Source organism: Pseudopodoces humilis, chromosome 5, assembly GCF_049639895.1.
Source record: "Pseudopodoces humilis isolate 2021_Gansu_Grassland_sample_001 chromosome 5, ASM4963989v1, whole genome shotgun sequence".
NCBI lineage: Eukaryota > Metazoa > Chordata > Aves > Passeriformes > Paridae > Pseudopodoces > Pseudopodoces humilis.
This window is the reverse complement of record NC_142204.1, coordinates 28,657,808-28,683,101: the sequence shown is the minus strand read 5'-3', so window position 1 is coordinate 28,683,101 and position 25,294 is coordinate 28,657,808. Positions and strand designations below refer to the sequence as shown.

The 25,294-nt window shown below is 34.8% G+C and overlaps 1 protein-coding gene across 1 annotated transcript in view; it reads left to right on the top strand.

Annotated features, from left to right (window-relative positions):
* CFAP54 (cilia and flagella associated protein 54) overlaps positions 1–24,911 on the top strand; it is a 102,256-nt gene extending 77,345 nt beyond the window's left edge. The window contains 17 exon segments of the mRNA XM_088055699.1: positions 1,277–1,379; positions 2,801–2,939; positions 3,857–4,014; positions 4,210–4,392; positions 5,608–5,731; positions 5,958–6,110; positions 6,527–6,635; positions 9,112–9,196; positions 9,984–10,073; positions 10,579–10,720; positions 12,775–12,972; positions 14,219–14,412; positions 18,436–18,618; positions 19,700–19,806; positions 20,597–20,783; positions 22,148–22,225; positions 24,792–24,911. Of these exon segments, the coding sequence (XP_087911825.1) occupies positions 1,277–1,379; positions 2,801–2,939; positions 3,857–4,014; positions 4,210–4,392; positions 5,608–5,731; positions 5,958–6,110; positions 6,527–6,635; positions 9,112–9,196; positions 9,984–10,073; positions 10,579–10,720; positions 12,775–12,972; positions 14,219–14,412; positions 18,436–18,618; positions 19,700–19,806; positions 20,597–20,783; positions 22,148–22,225; positions 24,792–24,911 (2,353 nt within the window).
* The last annotated feature ends 383 nt before the right edge of the window (positions 24,912–25,294 follow it).

The window sequence follows — 25,294 nt, the reverse complement described above, 5'->3', positions numbered from 1 at the left end:
CAATTGTATGTACGAAGTCTGCTGCTGTAGACACACATTTTGTATATGTAATGAAAGTGGAACATTATCTGAGTTTATCTGAGTGCTTATGAAGACAGCAAAAAAAGAAAAAACCCAGTAGTTAATATTTTAAGAAACCTGACAATATTTTGAGATCTAAGCCCATCATTTTTTGACACATAGGCTTGAATGTTGCACCAGTCCTAATGGTGTCTGTATCTTTCAAAGGTGCTGTTCAGAGTGAACTCCAGAAAAGAATTTAGGGTATGGGGGAGGGAGTACAGTAGATGCAATGTCATGTGATTTCTTACTGATGGGGTACCTCATTACCTTGATGGTGTTTACTAAGATCCTGTGAGCATTTGACCATGTGGATTTAACAGGATTAATGCATAGCCTAGAAAAGTTTTAAAAATAAAGGTATTAATCTTAGTTGTGGATGATATAGAACTCTCTTAATGTATCTTGTAATTTTCAGTATTTTTGCATCTTCTAATTTCTAAGAACTTATTCCTGAAGACAGAAATCCCATGGTTGGTGTTGATCTAGTGATTTGACTAGATCTAAAAGCTGGGCTTGACAATCTTAGAGGTCTTTGTCAGTAAAAATGATTCTATAATTCTGTGTGTGACTGGAAATTATAATGGAGTTCTGTTTTGATTTCTTCAACAGAATATGATATATTTTAGCTTATATGCTATTGATAGAATAATATAACCTCATGATTGGAAGAGACCTTGAGCTCATCAAGTCTAACCATCAACCCAGCATTGCCACTGTGACCCTTAAATCACTAAATTGTATCACCCAGATGCAGATGCCTGTTAAGCTCCTCCAGGCATGGTGACCCCACCACCTCCCTGGACAACTTATTCCAATGTCTGACCACCCTAAAAGTGAAATGTTATCAGGTTGTCTTATGGCACAGCTTTTTCCTCTTACTGCTGTTTTGTCACTTTTATGATGCAGTGCCTACGAATTCAGAAAATAGTCTGAGTGCAACCTTGTTTTACTGATGCAAAATTGGTAACTGCTGATTTACATCTCTGGCATAGTAAAAAATAAAGTATCTATTTTAATAAAATCATAAAGTGGCAAATATAATTAGTATTTTTAAATAATAGTGCTCTTTTGCAATAATATAATAATATAATAATATAATTAACGTAACATAACATAACATAACATAACATAACATAACATAACATAACATAACATAACATAACATAACATAACATAACATATATAATAATATTTCTCTATTGCAATACCACAGTGTTGCTTTGGCTTTCTCTGCAATTCGACTTCTCCAAGATGCAAAAGTTTTTAGCATTGACGGGGAACATTTTCAAGAAGAAAAGGATGAAAGGGAGTGTTTGGTATGTGTGGATATTTGTTTTAGACTTATCTTTCTTTGTATATGAATATTTCTTGAATTAATTTTTGAGTGATTTCCATAATGTTAGAACACAGCAGTCATTTGTATTATGTGGTTACCATTACCCTGGGGAAAAAATGATCTTTGTCATGCTTTGGATACCTGCTTGCTTAAAGTGTGCTCAATGTGTCTGTTGTCATCATTATAATTTGTATGAGGTTAGGAATTACAGTTTTTATTTCTATTACTCTCAAATGGCAGCACTGAAAATCTTCTTTTGTTTAAAACCCCCCAAACAAAAAAGAAGTGAAAAAATAGCTATCAGTTGAAAATCTTTTATTATTCAGTTAAGGTACTTTAGATTTTCTGACTGAAAATGGAATTCTCTTTGAAAGAGCCAGATGGACCCTTTCACATCATAGCTGTGTTCCACATGGAGCAAGATTTCAGCTGACTTCTGTTGTCCAATGCATAGGGATTCTGACCTCTGCTTTGGAATGCCTGTTGGTCACACACCACAGTCACTCTTGAGTGCACAGTGAGTCAAACTGACTCACATGGACAGAGCAATTGAGCAGTGAGATTTTGCAACATCTATTGAGACTGGACTTTATTGCACACAATTAATTATTTTCTGTCTGTGTTGCATAGCAGGGGCTTCTGTCTCTCTGCACTTGCTCCTCTCTTTTCTTAGGATGGTCCTGTAGCCAGTAACTGAGCTATGGGTATTTTTTTTCTCATTTGCATTAATGCAAGTCAGTCATGATATTTTTTTGTATAAGTAAAATGCATGTGGTGCATTGTCCAGTGTTCCAGCTTGTTGAAACAAATAGTAGAACATGGACTATAGAATTTCAGTAATAGAAAGACTTTTAGAATATATAAAGATAGCACAAGGAGTTGAGCTGAGAATTCTCACAAACATCTGTAGTACTACATTACGCAAATATTTGTTTCTAAACACTAGAAACACAAAACTCTAGAAATCAATAACTTAAATTTTCTTTCTAGTCATTAATGAGGTACCAGAAATTGATACTGATCCTGCTCTACAATTAGACTTCTGTGTGCCTTAGATTTTTTTCTAATATTCCTTTTGGAGTGGAATAAAATCCAAACTCTTAGAATTATTCTTCATAACAAATATAATATATAGATATATTTAAGGAGTCTCACTTAAAAAGTGGTTTAATATTCAATGCTTAAAATTATTTTTATATGTATTAAAATTTAAATAATAAATGGCCTCCTGTTATTAAAAATACTTATCTACCCTTCAAATAAACTTCTGTTTAGAATGTTACTATCATTTGTAATATATTTGTATTAATTGAATCAAGACAGATGCTGCCCAGTTGCCTTGTTTGTAGTCAAGTATGTTACTCAGAAAGTAACATTTTTCTTGCTTTTGGGACTTACTAGGATTCCACCACTGAAGATGTTCAGCTCCCTTCCCATGTAACAGCAGAGAGGCACGTGAATGTACACTTGTGGCTGAGGTGTCGAGTGATGCTAGTGACCGCACTAGTGACACAGATACATGGTGTTGTTGATTTGAAAGGTACTATACTTTCTTGCTTTAGATTTTGGGATGATACTGGGCAAATGAGCCTATACAGACACAATTCTTACTCATAGTTAAAAAAAATACTAACCTTAATTCTGGGGCTGTATTACCACTGAATAAATTATTTGTACTAAATTCATCAATCCAATAAGGAAAATAAATCTATGAGCACATTATCACCTAGAAGATGAAAACAGAAAGTATTATATTAATTTTCATTTAATGTTCATTATCTTTTGATAATTGTGTCTAAAATTTTCAAATGTTCTAGTGTTAAGAACACATTAATAAAGTATGGTTGTTTTAAAAAGTGCTGTTGCTGAGTACTTCTGGTTTTCAAAGTCTCAAAATAATTTTCACTTTCTATATCTCAAATAAATGAAATATCCCTACATAGCTCCTAAAAATTTTTCTGATTATTTTTTTTAAGATTTAAGAGAGATATTGCAAAATACATTTTTTGAAGTTCGGTTATGAATAAAATGTTTTTTGTTCCCTGGTTCTGTGAACAACTCTGATGCTCACTTAAGTATCAAAATCAGTCTAAGTCCATTGCCAAACTCTTACTTAATCAGTGGTGGATAATTTCTCTGAAGGCTGTTACTCTTTTAACTAAAATCAGATTTTTGAACAAGTGGAACAGATCTAAAATACCGTAATATTTATGTTGGTGGCTTGCATAACAAGCAAGTATTTGGATGAACTTTCACCTAGTGCAGTTTAGAAACAAAGTGATTTTTCTTTTAAAAGTGAATTTGGCACAAAATTAATGAAATTGTACAAGTGCAGTGTGGAATTTATAATGTCATCTTTTCTGTAACTTTTTAGTGTAGTAATACTTAAGAATGGTGGAGCACACAGTAAAGTATTTTCTATTCTATTTTTACTATTCATATATTCTCTTCTTTTAGGAAATGATGTGGCTGAGCGCCGAAGTGTGATTAAAGAAGTAATATTAGAGGCAGAAGCCTTTGGTGATATTGAGACTCAGGCTGAAATAATGGTGCAAGCTGCTATTCTTGACCTGCAAGAAAAACGTCCTGTGGCAGAAGTTAAACTTCTTTTGCAGGTTTTAACACAAAGGAAAAATTTCACTTTTCTTTGATGCATTTTTTGTGTAGTCAGAACAGCTGATGACAGCATTAAATAAGTTTGAAATAGTGCCTCTAAAATAGATTTTTTTTTTTCATTTTGCGTGATTTGTCCTCATAAACAGACAGGAAGATAGTAACTACTTTGGTTTATGTTCTCTATGTCCAAACAGAATATCATCAGTTTACTCCAAGAAGATACATTGATTTCTCTGCCAGCTTCTTTGACTCTTGTGAAAAGTATGCTTCTGCTGGCAGAAATACTGTCACTGCAAACAGAGGATTCAGAACATTGCTCTTCTGCAGTGGAACCATTAAACTTGCTTGCTTTGGCACATAAGCTTACCATTAAAGCAGTGAGTACATGTTGGTGCATTTCCAGATCCTTTCAAGGGCCTTAATTATTTATCCTGGAAACTATTTTATCAGTTATTAAAAAGGGCTATTCCTAGTAACTGATCACTTCAGTTTTAACTACATTAGAATAGTGTAAAGAAGTAGTTCATCTTACCAAACTCTTTATCCATACTCATCATGCACGCTCACATGTATAATCTGGTATTTTCACGGAATTTAAAAATACTGAATAGTTGCAAAATACACATCCAGATGTAGGAAAAGATACAGGTAATTTGACTTTTAAAGAGATGAAGAGCACTCTCTTTTTCCATTTTCAATGAGGGACATGTTCATACTGAACACCTCAGGGAGAATGTAAATCTCATTAAATTCCTAACTCTGAAGCATCCAAGAATTTAGCTTTGCTTCTTAGAATAATTTGAATCAGGACAATCTGTTTAAAGTAGGTGAATACTTTAGGTGGATGGATTGTTACAATTGGTATGAAGAAATAATTTTCATGTAAAAATTTAAATATGTAATTAAAAAAATAAATCTAAAGACATGCACTTCATGAGAGTACTAAACCTTTACCTGTTTGGGATCCAAAAATAGATAGGCATTTTTATCTGAATTTGGTACAGGTTATAGAGAAATGTTTCTAGATCAAACTCTCTCCTCATATTTTCTAAAACAGAAGTTTAATCCATTGAAATATTTATTTCCTTTAGTAATAAAGAATCATATAGATCACTTCAGTCTCAAACTTCCAACTGTGAGATTTGCTAGCCTTCAAGTGACTTGACACTTTACAGTGTCACCCCATTGTCTTATCTCCATGAATGAAAGGTTTGACTGGCCCCTGCATGCTAATTTCTTTTTCTTTTCCAGCCTTTGCTGGGTGTCAGATTTCTTTGTAGAAATGACAGCTTCTTTCCAGGGCTTTGGTTACTCTTGAGATCTACTTCTTAGATACTAATTTTAGGGAGTTTTAAGAGCCAAAGCCTAAAGTTACTAAATTTAATCAAGAGTTCATTAAAATTGTTTGTTTGCATCACAAGACTCTTCTGCAAGACAAGTACACACTAAAGTAAAGGAATTCAAGAATATTGAATCCTTTTCTAGTGCTCTTTTCAAGACACTTCAGTTTTGCAATACCTAACTTACTTCTTCAAACTGCTATTTAATTTGCTGTCTGCAGCTTGATTTTAATGAGCATACTCTTTTCATAGATTTTTGATTACGGTGAACCCATTGAATGGCAAAAAGACAGTACATTGACTTGTCTGGTCTTACCCACGAAGAATATCTACCTGCCATATATTAACTTGCTAGCCCAAGTCAAAATGAAAATTGGTAAGAAAAACACAACTCATGATTATTTTTAAGTTTTACTTAACTTTCACTCATACAAACAATATTATAATTTTGTATTTATATCCATCGATCACATGAATTTTTGGAAATTGAATTTTAACTGTAAATGTCTAGCAGCATCTCTTCTAAAGAATTAGCTTATTTTCACATTAATTGGTTGTCTACTAAATAATGTTCAAAGAACTGTTTTGGTTTTTTGCTTTAGGACACACATTAGCTGAAAAAGTGACTTCTACAGCTGCAACAGATCGCTTGCAATGGCTATATGCTCTCAGGCATTTAAAATCAGCATTGAATCTTTGCAGATCATCTGCAACAAAAAAATTTAATATGAAAGCTCAACTTCTTTTTCAGATAGGTAAATAACCCCCTGTTTGTACATCCTGAGTGCCTCCCTAGGCAATGTTATGCATGGTAGCTCTAAAAATGGAGACATTTTGTGGCCTGAGGGCCACACTGCGTGTGCACAGCAGCACAGAACAGGCCTCTGTCTGCTCATCAACTCCTTATATACGGTGCTCTGCTAGTTGGGATCAGGAAGTGCTAGGAAATGTTATGATTCCCAAGTTTGGTTATTTTATCTACTCAATGAAGAGAGTTGTTACACAGGCATTGTGCATTACCTTTTAAACAAACTGGAAAAGATCTTGCTTATCAGGAGAATAGATAATGTACTGTGTTCAACTTTTCTGGAGGGAAAAACAGATTGGGTGGGTCCTACAGAAGAAAAATTGTTAACATCTTGAAAATTTACTTTCTGTATTTCTTTCTAAGGTAAGATAGAACGCCAGCTAACTGAAGCAGGCAATAACAAATCATCTAAAACTATTGAAACCCTGTTGGAAGCTATTAAGATCAGCCAGCAACACGATCAAAAATATGAGTAAGAATATAGCTATATAACTTTGAAAAGAATTTAAATAATACATGAATATAATTTTTAAACAGTTTTTTGAGACTTGGTCTGGGATTTCTATTACAGAGTATCTTTTATGTTTTAGAGAGTTTTATTTCAATCGAGAAGAGCTAGTGGATGTTTATTCTCTTACTTAAAACAAATAAGAACATTTAAAAGCACTTTTTAGTGCTACACTAAAATTGCAGCTTTCTGTTCTATTTCCAAATTTGTACCCTATCTGTCAACACTGGGAACAGAGCTATCAATTAAACAGGAGGTTTATTCATATTTCAGAAGATGAGCTGTGGTCTGCCCCCTTCCAGATAACAGAAATCCAGCTTGAAAAGGTTACCAGCCAGAAATAGTCAGAAGAGCAGAGGCAGAAGGAGCGTAGGAAATGTGTTTGTAACAGATATCAGGACAGTGACTTTGGCATTAGTTATCAGCCTAGAAGATGCCTGAAGAGCTGAGCCAAGACAGCCAATAAATTCTGTCAAGCAGCTCTGATACATTGGACTTCAGTTTTTTTGTTTCTTGACCAGTCTAAATGAATAATGTGCCATGTCTAGTTAGAGACAGTGTAAAGGCAGCAATTTACCTTGCTTGTTTGGGTATTCTGTTACTTAAGTTAATGAACCAGAACTCTGAATGTAGAAGTAGTAGCATAGTAATAAACCTCAACAAGCAGCCAGCATGATGAAAGATGGTGCAGAAATGGACTGTGAAGTTTTGCAAGTTTAATTTGCTACACTCTTGTTTAATTTGCTACCATCTTTCTAAAAGAATGTACAGAGACATCAATGGACCATGGCTTTCTTGTTTTAGAGAGCTTAACATCCTGCTCTCATTTATACAAGGCCTGTGATATCTGTGGGATTGTTTAATTAAAGTTGTTTCTTTGTCTCACATCCTTTTTTGTTAGCAAGACTAGAAATTTAACTAAATTGTTGCCAACCAAGTGTAGAATTTGCCATCTTCTCAGTTAATTTGCTAAGTCTTTAACTGTACGATACTCTGACTTTTGTATTTTGCTTTACACAGTTGTACTAAAGCTGGAATTTATTGTACTATATAAACAACCAACTCTGTGCAATATTAATCTGTCCAGAATAGCAACTATGTGAGCAGGAGTTTGTTGCTATGCTTGAGGAAGTCATAAATGAGATCTGAAGAAACCTGCAGAGCCAGCAAGAATCTGCATAAAAAGATTGTTATAAATCTATAGGGAATAGAAACATTGGAGAAATTCTCCAGGTCAAGGGGAATAATTCTGCCCCTCTGCTCTGATATGGTGAAATCCCTCCTGTGGTGCTGCACCTAGCTCTGGAGTTCTCAGTACAGGAAAGACGTGATCCTGTTGGAGCAGGTCCAGAGGAGTGACGCAAAAATTATGAGAGGCTGGAACACCTCTCCTGTGAGATAAGGTTGAGAGAATTGGATTTTCAGGCTGGAAAAGAGAAGGTTCCAGGGAGATGTTCTGGTAGCCTTTCAATACTTTAAGGGGGCTTAGAGGATGGAGATAGAGTTTTTAGTAATGCTTGTAGTGATAGGACAATGGGTAATGGTTTTAAACCAAAAGAGGGTAGATTCAGACTAGATACAATAAGGAAGAAATTTTTTACAATGGTGATTCATTGGAATAGGTTGCCCAGAGAGTTAGTAAATGCCCTGTACCTCAAAACATTCAAGGTAAGCTTGAAAGGGGCTCTGAGCAACCTGATGTGATTGAAGATGTCCCTGCTCCTTGCAGGGGAGTGGGACTAGATGACCTTTAAAGGCTCCCTTCCAACCCAAACCATTCTATGATTCCATGACTTTTGTTTAGTTTACAATACTACTGTAAAAATCACTGAAAAGAGAAGGAAACATAGGAGGAGAGTGGGAATAGGTGATCACTGTCTGAAGATGTGAAACATTCTGGTACAGAACTCAAAACTAAGAAGGTTCCTCATCTGAGCCCAGTTAGGAAACAAAAGTTTTGGTCACTGTGGGTATTTTAGCTGATTCTTGGGAGTTTGACTGAGGATCCAATTTGATTGAATCCAAATTTAGCTAGATATGTTTCAGGGAAACCAGGGCAATGTATAAATGCCTTAAATTGAGCAAGGAAGGCAAACACTACAGGAATATCACTTCCCTTGTGAAAGTAGGGTTTTCTTACTAAACATTTACAATTTATTTATGGAATATTTGTTTCAAATAATGCAAATTATATTTGATGTACTGTTAAATCAAGCTGTTACTTGTTAAGCACACCATAGGGACGTTTTAGACTCACATGACTTTTAAAACAGGATCCCATGGATTTCTGAAAGAAGCTACACTTAAAGTAGATGACAGAGGCTGGATGAATGGTTTATTTGGTGAGGTGTCTAGCTAGCCTTATGCAGGAGTCAGATTGTATCACTGTAATGCTTACGTTGATAGTAAAGCTGATTATTCTATATGTTGTTTCTTACAGGTTAATAAGACGGTCATACCTTGAAATAGCACTATCATATTTGAATTTTGCTGAAATTAATGAGGACGAATCACAGACAGATTTGGTGCGTTCCAAATCAAGTGTGTGTTTTCTATCTCTTGGGCAGTGGCCTCTTCCAAACAGGAAATGTATATTGTGCACCTTGCCATACTATTAATTGCAGAGACTTTTACATCATACTGATACTGAAAGTCCTCCTAGAAAAATCACACAAAGAAATCAAATAATAGAATTTGATCTTGTTTGATTTTATCTCTTCCTTTTATTGCATTGAATGATAGTATTTAAAATATTTTTCTGTACGAAATAGGAAGACACAGACCCAAGTGTTTTCATTTTTGATTATATATTAATTAATTTTTACCTTGCAAAATATAGTTAACATTCAAACATATTCAAACATTCAAACATATTTTTAAATGCTAACTTTATCAGATTCCAATTTTTCTATACAAACATGAATGACAGCATGAGAAATACAGGTTTCTACAAGCCACAGATAGAAAGCAAAATGTGTAACATTGGAGAAAAGAGGTAATGAAGATTCAAAAAAATGGAATATGATAGCAACACTGTATACAGTAGTGACCACAGTATAAGCTGTTCTGAGGAAACTTTTTCCAGGAGCAGCCAATTAGTATGCTCTGGAAATTTTTTTTCATTTTTAGCAGTTAATCCATGGATTTACAGTCAGTGCCAATTTTTACAACTTTCAAATAAAACAATTACTTTGTAATTTTTTGTAATAATGTTTGTAATATTGTAAGTAGGAGGACTTTTTTTCTATGTTTGGAATATAATTTACCATAATATATTTAGAATCCTGATTATGAACTGGTATATAATTTTAGACCACTTCTGAAGATCGGTCTTCTGAGGAGGCTATGCAAACAGAAGTCTACAGAGTACAAGCCTGGATTGCAGTAAGAGCAGCTGCACAGGTTGGTGCAATATCCTGAAGAGATTCTTCTATTCTTACATTTCATCTTATTCTACTAATACTAATAAGGCAATATAAACAAGAGTGAAGATTTCTTGAAATTTCTGGCATGGGTCTTGTTTAATAAAATTTACAATTTAATTACAAATTTAATAAAATGGACACTGAATAATGCATTTAATCTCTCTTGGACAGATCTGACTCTGTTTACCTTAACTTGGATTCAGTGCAAATAAAATGGCACATGGCCTGATATGTGTGCATGTGTATTTGACATGTGGGCAAACATCAGTAACATCCAGATGAGGATATCTGGTTTGAAATCACTATGTAGTAATTAAGCTGTCAGCAGTAACGATTTATTTAGATAGAATGTGTACCTTATGTGAGAAAGAAATTTAATATTGTCCTAACTTTTAAAAATATAGTATGTTTAATAAATAATTTTTTGTCCTCATCTTGCTACTCTGAGAACGAATCCCAAATAAAATAAATGTTATTTTTAGGTCAGTGAAGCTGTGCTTGCTTCTCAGCAGTTAATTGGAATGAAGAGAATTAAAGAAAAGCACATGAAGGATGACGTGAAAAAAAAAATCCCAGAATTTGCTTCTATGGATCTTTTTTCTTCATACAGAGATTTCATATCTGGTATTCCTTTATATCTAGTAATATTAGAAAATTTAATATCTAACTTTAATTTATGAAAGATTATATATCAGTTTTGGAAAGTAAAAGCAAAAGTCTCATCGTGCATAGCAATACAAAATATTTAGAGACTTCATGGGCCTTTAAATATCAGCCTGTGCAGTTGTTCAATATGTTAAGAAAAATTAATTGTTTGCATACTGTGTTTCAGAAAGACAGAGTGCACATACTGCCATAATTTTGGAAAAGCAGATGGTCCTTTGTTACAGGACATCCACAGTCACATAAAGTAGATATTGGCCTCCCTATCAATCATCACTGCTTTCTTTGCTTTTTTTTCTTTTTCTTTTTTTCCCCAAACCTTGACTTATAACTGATTTTTTTCCCTAGGTATATTAGCTTTCTCTTGGAGAATTTGTTTTCCTCTTGATTTTGCAAAGAGATGTTAGTGTTGAATAACTTCTCTCCCTGCATCATCCCCCAAAAATCCAACCAACACAATAAAAACAAAACTACCAAAACCCCACCAAAACTAACAAGCTCAAACTCTTACAAAGTCTTTCCAATCCAATGGATTATTATTTAGATATGCTTCCACTAGCTTGGTAGAACTTTGCCTGGTTTGTAATTAAATTCTGCATTTATTTTTTAGCTAAAAGAATTGATGAAATGGAAGTTTTTGATCTAAAAAAAAATCCCCAGTGAAATCCATACTGAAATCCAACAGTGAAACTAGGAATTCTGAGATAATGACTGCTAGATGTTATATAAACACTAAGGCAAAATCATAATGTTTATTTTTAAACTAGGAACCATTAATTTAGTGATAAAATTTTGGTTCAGTGACTTAATTTCAATTATCACAAGTGACTGAGAAAGATTGAATTGCTCTTTTTGATAGGTGCTGGCAAAGCTGAGCCATGTCTGCATACTGTACAGTGTTTAAACATATGTGCTTTGATTGGTTTATGAAAACAAGTGTTGTATGCTAAGACTTTCCATCTGATTGTTTTGTACTGGCTCCATTTGCTTATAATTACAGATCATTGTTTCTTTTAGCAAATGCAGCAGGTGTTTCTCCTGATAGTTCTGTTAGCCAATACAAAGAAGAATAGAAAATGCAGAAAAGCAATAGTAGGCCAAAATACAAAACTGGAAATTCTCAGCATAGCACACTAAATATTTTCTATAAAACTTTTAATGAAACGCATGTTTAAGTTTTCATCTATAAGACAGTATGGCCATTGAAACTCTTGTCATTGACAGTGAAATGTCAGGAATAATAGAGATATTCAGATTTTGTAGAAGCACTCATTATTTTCTGAAAGCTTACTGTTAGGAATCACGATAACATAACGTTTGTTCAATCTGGAGTGAAAAACAGAGCTCAATAACTGTGCTTTTGAAAGAGCTGTGTACTAATACAGTAAAAACCAGTACTGAATAAAAGCAGTGATGTAGTGATATCTATACTGATAAATTTTTCCTCTTTCTGCATAAGTACAACTTTTAGGCAGCACAAAGGAAAATATTATCTTTTGTTTTATTTCACAGTTTAGAGTATATTTAATTGAAAATATGCTTAATATCCAAAGGGGACGAAGGATTAAAACGAACAATGAATAGTTCAGAGTACCTAACTCTTCTGAGTTTGGGTCAATGTAACTGGGAGGTTCAGCTGACACAGTTATGATTGATGATTCCTTGTGTTGTTTCCATTTAGTAAATATCTCCTATTGAACAACGGGCAGAATTAATGGTTTTATATTCAAATTCAGAGAGAGAGAATGCACCTTGGTCTCTACTCTTTTTGAATTTCTTGCAAGGATTAGTAAGGTTCCTGCCCATGATCTGAGAAACAATTTTCAACTAATTTTAAGATTATTTACTATTCCAACTCAATGCAGAATAGAAATAATTTTTCTTGTATGAAAAATAGAAGCAGTTTCACAAGTTATACTTCTAGTTACAGATTAGTCAATTCCAATACAACACAGAAATAGCCTTTAAATTCCAACCACTTAATGTGTGTTCTTGAATTCTGATTGGAGTTGCAGATGGATACAAGGTTGTCTCTGAAACTCCTCAAGTATCTTCTACTGAAAACAAACAAATCACAGAAGACTGTCAGAGTGAAAGTGAAGGAACAGAAAGTCTTTTCACCAAGGCCAGCCAGAAGAAAGATAAAATAACATGGGTTCACCTAATTCGCTACTACAATCATTTAAAAAGAATTTATAACACAAACCTTTCTGGTATGTATTTTTATTTCCTTCTAGAACACTGCTAAAGATGAGATACTGTTCTTGAGGACCAACAGTGTCAGGTGTAAAGTCTGTCAGCTGAAGTAGCCTAATTTTGAATTCCTTTAAATTGTATAAATGCAAAAAAATCTTCATGGAAATCCAGATTTATGTCAGTTTATAAATGATGCAAGTGAAGATTACCTTTCTTCATAATTATTCATAAGCCTCCACAAAAACAGGAAGGATTCCCTCAAAATTTAATTGTTATTACTACATTGGAAGTTCTAGAAAAACCAAGCTTAAGTCACATCATAAATAAATCTGTTCAGTTTGAGGTTCCATTTTGGAGACCTGAGTGTAGGGTAAATGGGAAGGCTGAGCATTATTGAATGCATTTTGACTGAAACCCCAGATGTGATTTGCATGCATGGATTCTTTCACTGTAAACAGAACATGGTAATAGATAGGGCCTTTCAAACAGAGTAAGAATCCATTAATTGCAAGGCCTTAAGACTGTGCACCTACATGTGATGGCCAGCTTTTAGATATACAAGTGATGACCCAGTAGATGAGAAGAATACTTCATTGTACATACAGGTCTTATTTAGAGAGAAACCTAGCAACTCTGGAAATAACAGTTCCAGAGAGGGCTGGGTTTTCTCCTTGCAACACTAAATGAAAATATTCTGGCTCACCACAGAACTGTAAGGACAGGAAGGTATCGTCAAGTAGGTATTGGAACATGCATGTAAATCTCACCTTTAGTTACCTATTGGGGAGCCTAGGGGGAAAATCAGCTGATCAGCCCCTAGCTGTCTAAACTGGGGTCTTAAGAGCTCTTAAAGCTTATTTTGACTATATTGAATAATATATATATATTGAATAATATAATATTGAATGTGTTTATTCTAGTGTGTGCTTAGGCATCTAGTGAACATACTGGTGCTTAGACTCTGAATTTAAGTACCTACACCTCAAAATTACACCTCCCATTTGATGCTACTTTATAATGTCTAGTGAGAATTTGTTTCATTATCTGATCACTGGTGAAAAATTACAAATAACATAAGCTAGTAATATTTAAGGACAATCAGTATAATTGTTGGATATGCATTTATTTGATATTGAATCTATTTACATATTTTATTATGTTTCCAAAATTTATGAACATAGAGTAGCTGTAGTAACTTGACAATTTAATGGAAAACAATGATGTAATTTTAAAAATATCTTTTAAAAACTTCCCCTAACCCAGGACCCGGGTCAGTTTCTGCAAGAGATGGACACCTTGGTTTGATTTCTGACACAGGAATTGTTCTGCGCATAGCAGAAATGCATTCCTTCCTTGAAAAGAATTTGTTTGAATATTCAATGTGTTGTCTTGAGAATTTTCCAGAAGAACTACGTGAGGTAGAAGTGTCACTCAGTAGTCACAGTGATTCTTCAGAGGTACTTATGTTCTTTCTAATGTTTCAAAAATATTATACTGGTATTTCATTCAGGTTCTCAATAATTCCAGTGGTGATATTTCTGGGAGAACTATAGAAGAATGAAATTATTTATGCAGAAGATCAGTACAAAACCAAAATCCTGTGCAAGCAGTGAATTACGTAGTTAACAAATGCAAATATCCATGTGTTATTCAGTCCTGCAAAAATAATCTTCATCCCATAGCCAGTGTATTTAGACCCTAGAAGATTAAAAAGAATTATATTTAAAAAGGTGCTTTTATTGGTTAATAAAGTTGGTTGTTACTCAGTAAGGGCTTTTACTCTTTTATTTATTTACTTTTGTAAATTTACTCTTGTAAATCTTCATCTTTCATACCAAAAATGTGAGGTCTGCTGGGACAGAACTTGGTGAGCCTCTGAAATTCCCTGTAGACTTCTCTACAAAGTGCATGCTCCAGGATCAGGTGGACTCTTGTCACTTCATGGAAGTAGCCATATAATCTGAGAATGTTAGGGTGCCTAACACTTTGTGGTTGATGTTCTGCACCAGCTTCCTCAAGCTGTGTTTTTAAAGAGCACTTTCAGTGCAAGAATAAATTTGTTTTGTTTTTCATGTGCCAGGTACACTTACCCAAATTTTCCTTTCCCTGGAGGATGACCACTTTCAAAATCATCAAGAGACCATTGCCTTTTTTTAGTCTCTTTTCTTTTTGGTCTCTTTGGTTTTCTGTTTAGAGGTGCTTTCTGTTTCAGGGTTTTCTGCAGGTCCTGCAGCCTGGGGAGGTTTTTCACTGCTCTAGCTTGCAGCCTGAGGTCTCACAGTTGCCTGCTGGGGCAGTCTGCATTGGTTGTTGGATAGTTTTTGGGTTCACAGTACAGATGTTTTGGGATTGCACAAGAACTTACTGGGCAAAGCTTGCAGGACACAGAGTGCTCGAGTGTCTCTGGTCAGTAACCGGCTCTGAGCTGAATGCCGGGACACAGGGACATGTTTGGGGGCATCCCCGATGGGATTTGGTACACAACCTTGGTAGTGTGGCTGGGGTGCACGGTGTGGTTCTCCATGTTCCTGCTCCTAGCGCCAGAGCGGGAGCAGCACATACGGCTCTGACCCAGACCGGTCGCCTCAGGGCCGCCGGAGCTCCGAGAGGTGGAATCATCAATATGGTGACCTGCAGGGGGCTGTGAGACACCAGGTTGACTGGCAAGGGGTGAACCAGGCCAGGTGCTGGAGATGGAGTAGTTTTACTGTATTAAATATAATATAATATAATATAATATAATATAATATAATATAATATAATATAATAATTATATAATGATTAAATTATTAAATACATGTATTTAAACATCTGTATAACTGTTAGTCTCAAGTGGAACATGGGCATGTGTCTGTTTAAATGTGTCTTGGTAATTAAAAGAAAAAGGGAATTGTAGCAGAAGGGATTACAGGCAACCTTACCCCGATGAATCACAGCTATATCCAATAAGCATGAGTGTGATAAAAGGGTAGGTTGGCCGGTCAGGGGAGGAACTGAAGGACAGACCAGATGAGGTATGATCCAGAGGAAGGACTGACCAAACGGGAGAGAGAATTGCTGCTGTGAGGCCAGTCAGAGTCTGCAAGGGAAGCCTACAGTGGGAGCTTGCTGTAGGCTGAGTCTGCTGGAGTTGGAGTCAGGATGGCTGAGTTGTGAGGAAGAATGAACAGGGATCTTTTCACATTGCATGAACAAAAGTGTGTCTCTTCTCTCATTTCTATCTCTAACATGCGGTCTGCTGCGACAACAGATCGCTGTGGCTTATTTTTTAGTTATTTGACTCAGTATTAAATGGAGACGGGAGCCTTGAGGAGGGAGAACTTGGTATGTTATAACAATGAATAAAAATACTTCTGTGAAAGTAGCTTGTCTAGAGTTGGTGAACTTTCTACAGTGTTGGACAGCATATCATTACTCATTTCCCAACAAAGAGCTGACTGTGCCACTGAATAAATTGTAAATATAGTGTGTGACATTTATAACAGCCATCATATATCAAAAATTATTTTACTGTCTGCTCTTTTTTTGACATAATTAGTATTACAGTGTCCTAGAATAATAAGCTTCAGAGCTCACTGTCATGTTCATGACGGGTACAAGCTGCATAATCATGTGTTAACTTCACTGTTGTAGACAGCTAACAAGCATAAAACTCTTACTTTTTTTAATTCTAAGATTCATTGATTTTTATCACATTTTTAGAAGCTTTAACTATCCAGAAGGTTATAGATGTTATTTTAAAAATGTAACTGTAATTTATTACTGTGAGTTTTAACAGTACAAATAGACATACCTTTTGAAAGAATGATTTTTATCTATGAAGTTGTTTTGCTTACATCTATCTCTGTATTCTGTTTTTGGCTCTTGAAGGTTTTTTCAGGTCTGCTGACCAAAGAATCCAAATTACATTAGGTCTATAATTAAAATTCTGAGCCCTGTTACATTTTTCATGCTTGTTTTTTGTTCTGCTCCATGATAGTAAGTAGGACTGGAAATACTTAACTAAGACAGATTGTTTTCAGATTTTTGAGAAAGTTGAATAGACAAATGTTTTATGTATGATATTCAGCAACCCACCAGTTGGACAACAGCCATTGTAATGTCCTTCTTCAAAAAGATTCAATATTAATAGAAATCCAAAGGGTGCAGTTCAGTAAAAAAAAAACAACCATAACACACATTTAAGAAAGAAATATATAGCATAAAATGGGATTTTAAGAGCTCTAGTTCAGGGGCATATCATAAATTAGGTTCTTCCCATGTCCATATATGTGTTTTCTTCTAGTTTTGTTTGCAGTCCATGCTAGCAGGATAGTTGGGTGATTCATAACTGAATTAGAATAGGGCTGTAGGAGGTGGGTCTTCCATGCACACCCCATGGCTTACCGTGGGTTATGGCCACTGAAGCACATCCATGCGTTCGAATTTATGACTTCCACATGCCTGGATTCATCGTTACTTTCACTTCTACTAAAGTTTCATGTGGGATGGTAACTGGCTTAATGGCATAAGATTAGGTTATTGTGAAAAGTCCATCTTCTGTTCACTTGGATTTACTTCCCTGTAGTTGTCATACGCTGAAATTTCTGTAGAGAAGGTAGATAAAATTCTCCATTTTTTCTGCCGTGGACATTCAAAATTTGAAAAGAACTAACTCCCCAGAGAGCTGTTTTTAGTGTCCAGATTTTTGAATCAATGATGGAGATATTAGGACCATTCCAAATAGTTTCCACATTACCTGAAAATGTGACTGGCCAGTCTTCTTTGCAGATAGATCTATGTAATAATTTAAAAAACAGAGATGGTGTGTTACTGTTCAGCCTTTAAATCAAATATTTCACAATTTTAAGAAAAGGTTTGGTTCATGAATGAATATTGACTGACAGTATTCCTGCATTAATTCCCTGGTGAATGACAGCCAACAGTAGCTGTTTGATGAATGCCCTGCTAATGTTCCATATGTATTTTATAAAAATACAACAAATCCTCACAAATTAAGTGATTTAATTTTCAGCAGGTGTCATCCTTTGTTAGTTGCACAGCTGAGAAAACAGATAGGTAAACATAAATAAAGCATTAGTCTAACATTCAGAATCCTGTTTTAATTATCAATATGTATGCTTGACAAATTACTTTTTTATCACTAAATTTTGTATCATCAGTGTGCCAAATACCAGATTTGAGCCAAACCCACAATGCCATAATGATTTGAAGTCAAAGGCAACAATCATTGTGACTGTGGGTGTCTCTAAGTCAGACTACAGACCCTTTGTATTACCTTTAGAAATGTGTCATCACATGAGCTTTGAAAAGTCTTAACTTGGTAAAAAGGACACTTTTAAAAACTACCCATTTACCTAAATAAACATATATTTATGCTGGAATGAAAGTCATACCAATTCCCGTAGACACTTGATTATAACAGATTTTTCCTGTCTCACCACAGAAAATATAATTTAAACCTTTATTTTGTGTTTCAGGTGTCTCTTGATATTACTGAAATTGCATCATTAGTGTCACATGTGAGAGTAGCTTCTCCAGTTTCTGTCGCCACAGAAGATAAGCGGACAGAGAGTAGAGCAACAAATGCTTTGGATAAGGAAATTTACATTCAGTGGTATATTCCTTCTGTGGCAAAGCCATCAAACCATACAGAAACTAAGGTATAACTAGAGCAAAGCAGAATGCCCTGACAGTTTTTTGTTGGCAGGCCAAAACTCCACTTTTTTTCGCCCATATAGAGCTTCCAGGCCATACTGTATTCATCCCTGTTGTAAATCCCTGAAGTCTTTAAGATCTCCACTCTAAGTTTGGGTAGACCTGCATGATACATTTGAATAATAGTTTGGTGGGAGACTCTTGGAAAAGCAAAGATACACATGTGCAGGGAAAATAAGATTTTATAAGCCTCATTTTCCTAAAAGATCAGACTGAACATGAAAAATGAAAGAGATAGGAAGGTTGCAGGAATGCCAGAGACTATGACAAGGAATTTGTTTTATTTTCACACAAGGGAACAACATGTAGGTAAAATTTCTGCTACAGCAAAAAAATCTATGATCTCAAACTTTTTTGCATAGCAGATCTGTTTCTAAATTTCTATTGGATCCATTTATCTTTATTAGGGAACTGATAGAAGCTCTGTGAAGTTAATGTAAATAATGTACCTTTTAATATGGTTTTGCAGGTTATTTTAGCATTAGCATACAGATCAGTAGAGGACATGACACAAGTCTTAAAATCAAATAATGTATGAATGCCATATTCTTGACATTTTCTATACAGTCAAAATTCTCAGCTACTATTAGGAATCATATTTTCAACTGCACTAATAAATTATTGCAGTGAAAGATGAGAATATTCTATTTAATTTTCTTATAATGATATGGCTTTATTAGATTGGTGAGTTATGCACACTTCATGGATTTAAACCTAGCATGATGACAGCCATGCATATGATTGATGGGAATCAGGACAATGCTGGGATTTTCAAAGTGGCACCACAGGGTATACCTAATTTTCAAACCCATAGTAATTATATTCAATTTAATTAATTAAATTGATTTAAAGCCTATAAAAACTGAGTGGAGTACAAATTCATATGAAGTCACACTCCTCTCTTTTTTGAAGGCCAGTTATCTAAGGCTTCATCAGTACATTATATTTGATATTTATTGTATCTTGTATCGCTGAAATAGCTCAGGTCTACTGCATTACAGTTTACCCATTCTGTCTCTTTTATAGGTTTTGTTGCTTTATGCTTATAACATAAACCCTATCAAGATTAGCGAAATGACTGTTTTTACTCCAACGTCTGTGTTTTCAGGCCACTTGTGGATTCCATTGGCTAGGTAAATAATCACTGACTCTGTCCTGTTATTTCATGCTGTATTAAACATCAATCAGCCATTTAGGATGAGAGAAAGTAAAGTGCAAAATATCAAAGAGCTGTAAATCTTTAAAAGCATTCATTTTTTCTTTTCAAGGATTTTTGACTGTAAAACCTGTAAGATGTCATACACAGTGTTAAACCCATCCAAGCAGTTGCTTTTTCAATGCATTCATTAGCATTTTAGTTTTGATTCTTAAAGAACCAAGTAACATATGCTAATTATATGACACTGGCATAGCAATGTAGCAGCCGTAAGTAGTTATTCCCATTCTCTCAGTGGATCACCTACTTTCTCCATCCCATATGACAACCCTGAGAATGCAAGAATTTTTCTCAGCTGCAGCACCAGACTGACCTGAATTTTACATCCTATGGCGTTTTTCATTATTTCTTCCTTATCATTCATCTTGTCTTAACATTTTTGGAACTGCTTAGTGGGTGGATGAGAAGAAATAATGGGCAGTCTCTGCCACCCTTGTGCTGGTTGGCTGAAAAAAACCTTTTCTTAGAGACACATTCCTAAAATAATTCTTCCAATTTTTCATGTAAAAAGCTAATGCATTTTATATCTCCACTTTATTAAATGGAAAGCTTATTTTTGTAAAATTATGAGATCAGTCTTGAAATTAAAGAAAATGTAGAATCTAATCAATATGTAATAAAAGCTAGATCAGCCTAATTATAACCTGGAAACAACAAATATTGTTGTTTTATACCAATAATAATGAAAAAAACCTGTTTTCTTTTAGAATTATTTCTTTAAGGGAGAAACTGACTGATCTGAAGGAGCAAGTTGAAATAATGATGCAAGGTTCTAAGAGCTTTTCAACTTCAGTACCAACAAGTTTTCTTACGCAAAGTGAAACTTGGAAAATAAGTCTTTCAGATAGACACAGAGTGAGTGATGTGCAAGTGCATCTTGATGAAAAAACGGAAGTAAGTGAGAACAGTTTGGCTTTTATATATGTTTGACTTGATTTAAGATGTCTATTTTGGGGAAATAAATGACAGGCAACTTGGAAGGCAGACATTAAGCTTCCCTCACCTCTTTAAAGAAAAGTTGAAATACTTTCACTCTCTATTTAATATTTAACTTTTCCTAATATATTGCTTGTCACTTTAGGAAAAAAAAACCATGCATTTTCAACCTTCTACTTGAAAATACAGGCTACCTCTTCAGGTACATAGACTAGGAAACTGATACCTAATTTATAGTAATCTACATCTGAAAATCCTTGGCACTGTGTTAAATCAGCTTGGTGATCAACCCAAAAGTGTTTTTTAAACATCAGTTACACATCTTCAATGTAAAATGGGCAGTGGTGGTTTCTCAAATAAGAACCTTCTAATAACGTTATTGAGAGATGACTAAAATTGGAACTGAATTTATTTTCATTTTCTCTGTGCCATCTTCCTCTTTTCTTTTTATTAGCATATTAGGTTGAATATGGTCCACAAGCCAAGTAAATCTCCCCACATACACACACACACAAAAGGTAATCTCAGAATATTCCATGTGCTCTGTTTGAGATAATGTCATTGGAATAGAATGTTGCCGCAGCATAAGTGCAGCTTGATAAATGCCAAGGCAAAATAGACGTTTATTTTCAAAGTGGGAGACATTTATCATGTGACAGGATTCTCTTTATATCTATTATGTGAAATGATTAATGATGTAGAGGCTGTCATTTTGTCTGATGGATGCTGTGAAACAGTGACAGTTGTGCACTGTGCCATTATTACGAGGCTGTATTTTGACCAGCTTGGAGAACAAATGATATTTTAGCCAATCACTGTTTTCACAAGGGTAGATAGAGCTGTCCTTTAGTGGGTGTTTCTGATTACCTGAAGGTGTTTGCTCAAACTTTCACTAATATATGTCAGTAATTGGTAAAACAATGTTTAGAATACTAATAAGATTAACGTGCCATGCATTATACATGTATAAATATCATCTTGTCAGGATGTTTGTTTATCATATCTTCAGTAAACACATAGCAAAAGTATGCTCAGTCACTGGATTTAAAACCTGAACCAGGAGCAATTTTGCCTCAGTAGAAACTGCAAGATTTGGGCATTGTGTTTGTACAGGAAACACAACTATTTGTGTTGCAGAAAAAATATATTCATCAGCTATGATTTATTTTGCTGTAAATTCAACTGGAATAACCTAACACTTGAATATTCTGAAAAATTTTCTAAGGCTGAGCCATCTGTTAGCTTATCAGAGGATACTGATAGTACAACATATGTTTGTACTACACAGATAGTACAAGTTTTTTCTTGTTTTGTACCATTAGGAAATTGTTAAAAGGTGTTTATCTGAAGTCAAAGCACTGCTGTCTGATGTTCCAGCCCAGTCCTCTCCATTAACTGAGGTATGTTGTTCTTATTAAGAGTAAAAATCTGCTTTCTAAAATAAAACAATTTAAATCAATTAAACTGAAACATGGATTATACTATTAAGCATCTTCCCATTTTTTTTTCTCATTGTTGGACTTTATGTTTTAGTTTTATTTTATTATCTTTACAAATAAAAAACAAATGTGCATGATTACAAACTGTGAATATCTTCACTGTTCATTAGAATCAACTTTTCATACCCATAAAAATGTATTAAAAGGGGATTTTTGCTCACAATGGTTAATACAGATTATCCCCCACTCTCTGGTTATTGTTTACATAGGCTCCAGTGAATTTCCATGATGCAATTGCCAAATGCAATTTCTTTCCATTATTGCTTTTTTACAGTTATTCAGGCTTGATTATTCCATTTTCTTTAGCTTTCTCTGCCTTGCCCATGACATGTTTTGAGAGATAGCATACCATTTTTTGTCCATACTGTTGGACAAAACATCTTATTCATCCTGTTACCCAGTGCACTCAGTATCCCAGAGAAGACTGTGAGGACTGGCCCATGGTGGGTGCTGTTCAGTGTTCTCAGCCACTTGGGGACATCAGGAAAGGACCACAGCTGCCAGACTCAAGAGACTCGAGGGAGATTCTGGAATCCACTGGAACATATCACTCCCTCAACTAATCCTCAAATTTCTTGCCAGTATTGTTCACAATGCAATGATAATGGAAAAGGCATCCACTGTACTCTCCCTGTCAGTCAGAAAGCCCTTCCTACCAGAACAGAATCTGAGTTTTATCTGAGAACAGTTGGGCTAGTGCCAGCAGGAGAGAGAATCTGTAGTGCTGTTCTGTGCATCCTGCAGTCCGGTATGCACTTCCCTTTGATACACATCGCACCATTCTTGCCACTCCTCGTTACCCATCCTGAAGTTCTCTCTCAAATGATGCCCAGGCCTTCATGTCACTCCATGTGGCTTTAGCAATGCATCAGAATACACCCACATCCCTTCTGCAAAGCTGGACTTTTCAGAGTCCCACTGAAGTGTCTTCTGTGGTAGCAAGATTTGATAGATTCCTAGGGAAAAATACAGACAAACTTTTTCAAAGAATCATGGAAACTTTCTGGAACTGCTTAAATTCTCGTGGATTCCTTTCACCTTGTCTGCTTCTATTTGTGGATCTATGATGGAAGTGAGGGAGCAGATTTAGTGGTGTTCTATTAGAACATCATAGAACATCTCATAATACGAATTTGATGTTTACTGCACTGTTTTATTCTCTCTAAATTCCACAGCAAACTAAAATGTTTCAATGGGTGGAACATCAAAAAGCTTTTTATCAGGAAGTTTCAAATACAAACTTCAAACTAAGATGCTTTGAGATATGGTAGTTTTGGTTGAGCAGCTGAAGCCTATTCCTTCAAGATGCTAAGTATCTTCGTTCTCCTCTGAAGCCAATAGAACTTGTAGGGTGCTTAGCACTTCATTATATATAACATATTTCAAAGTAACATTTCCAAACTTTCATATAAGTTGTATGTGTGTGCATTACCCTGTCTCAGGCAGAGACAGAAAGCTCAGGGAGGGACTGTGTACGCCACAGAACAACAGTACATTAATTTATTTTCAAGTGTGCTGGAGAAGGCAGCAGATACATTTCTTATATGTAGTTTTTCACCATTCCCCCCCCACCCAAACACTTTTCTGTTGCTCATCTTCTGGTGAATTAATTGGACAAAGTCAGTTCTAATTTGTGGTCTCTGTTTTCTCATTGTAGGAGCTGTCACACGTCTATCATGTTTCCACTTTCTCTTCTTTGATACTGTTTTTTCTGTCTGTATGTCTTACAGTGTTTTTGATTCAGCCCTGAACTATATTTATAAATGGAAAATGTGCATTTTCATTGAATTATTCATTTAAAATTATTTGACTCTTCTTGTTTTAAGAATAAAAAAGGATTAGCCTGCATGTTTTAATGCTATTTAATGAATAGCTATGTCCTTGAGGGAGATAAAGTGTAGTTTGGAAGCTCCAATCTTAAATCTTAGAAGTAAATTTATAAATAAAATAATTGCATTAAAAATTAACTTCCCTAGGTAGCTTGTTCCAAGCGTCTCTTCCTTCAAATTTTTTTGTTGATACCTAAATCAGTTAAATAGTTTTCCGTGTTCAGTGGACGCTCAAACCAGTTTACCATTGCCCTTTATTTCACCTTTTACTGTTACCTCAATTCCTTCAATTTCTCATCTTTGGAAGAGCCTTCCTTGCTGCTCTTCATTTTGCCTACAGATGATCATGATAAACTCTGTGAGCAAGACTGTTCGTAAAGGTTTCCTCCCTTGAATCATGTTTTACTAGTTTCCTACCAGAGATGACATTAACCACAAATTTATACCAAGGCAATAAATATTTCTAATTTGCCTATTGATTGCAGTTTAGTAATCTGGCTTTATATGGAACTATTGGTATATATGTGTATATATATTGGTATATATGTGTGTATATATATATATCTGTATGTTGGTATATATCTAGTTTTAGGCACCTCTAAGCTTAATAAAGTTACTCATTTGGTTTTTTTTTTCAGATCCCATTTGATGTTACTTTGCAATCAATAACAAATTTGGAAGATATGTTTGATCTTGCCAATGGATGTATAGTAACTGAAGCAAATCTTTTGGATTGGCTCATTTCTCTGCTTCACTAAATGCGATTTTGCAATAACTTAATCAGTTATTAGCTGAATGCTACAGACCTAGACTTAAGTTCTGCTGTTAATGAAACAACTTCATTAATCACACCAGGATTTGGCTCCTGTTATGTTTCATAATTTTCATTTTTATCTTATTTCTAATTATTTAAGCATTAATAGTTTTTAAAATAATTTTTAGGAATTTAAGATTTTATAAGTAGTTTTTTCATAAGATTTTCTAGATTTTCAATAGTTTCTTATTTAGAAAAGCTGAAAAGGTTTGTAGCCTTCTAGCTCTTGCTACTAGATATTCCTTTTTCTCCTGAAGTTGTATTCTCATCAGCAATTTTTAAATTTCTTTTGCAGTTCTCAAGAGTTGGTATTATTTCTGAAGTTGA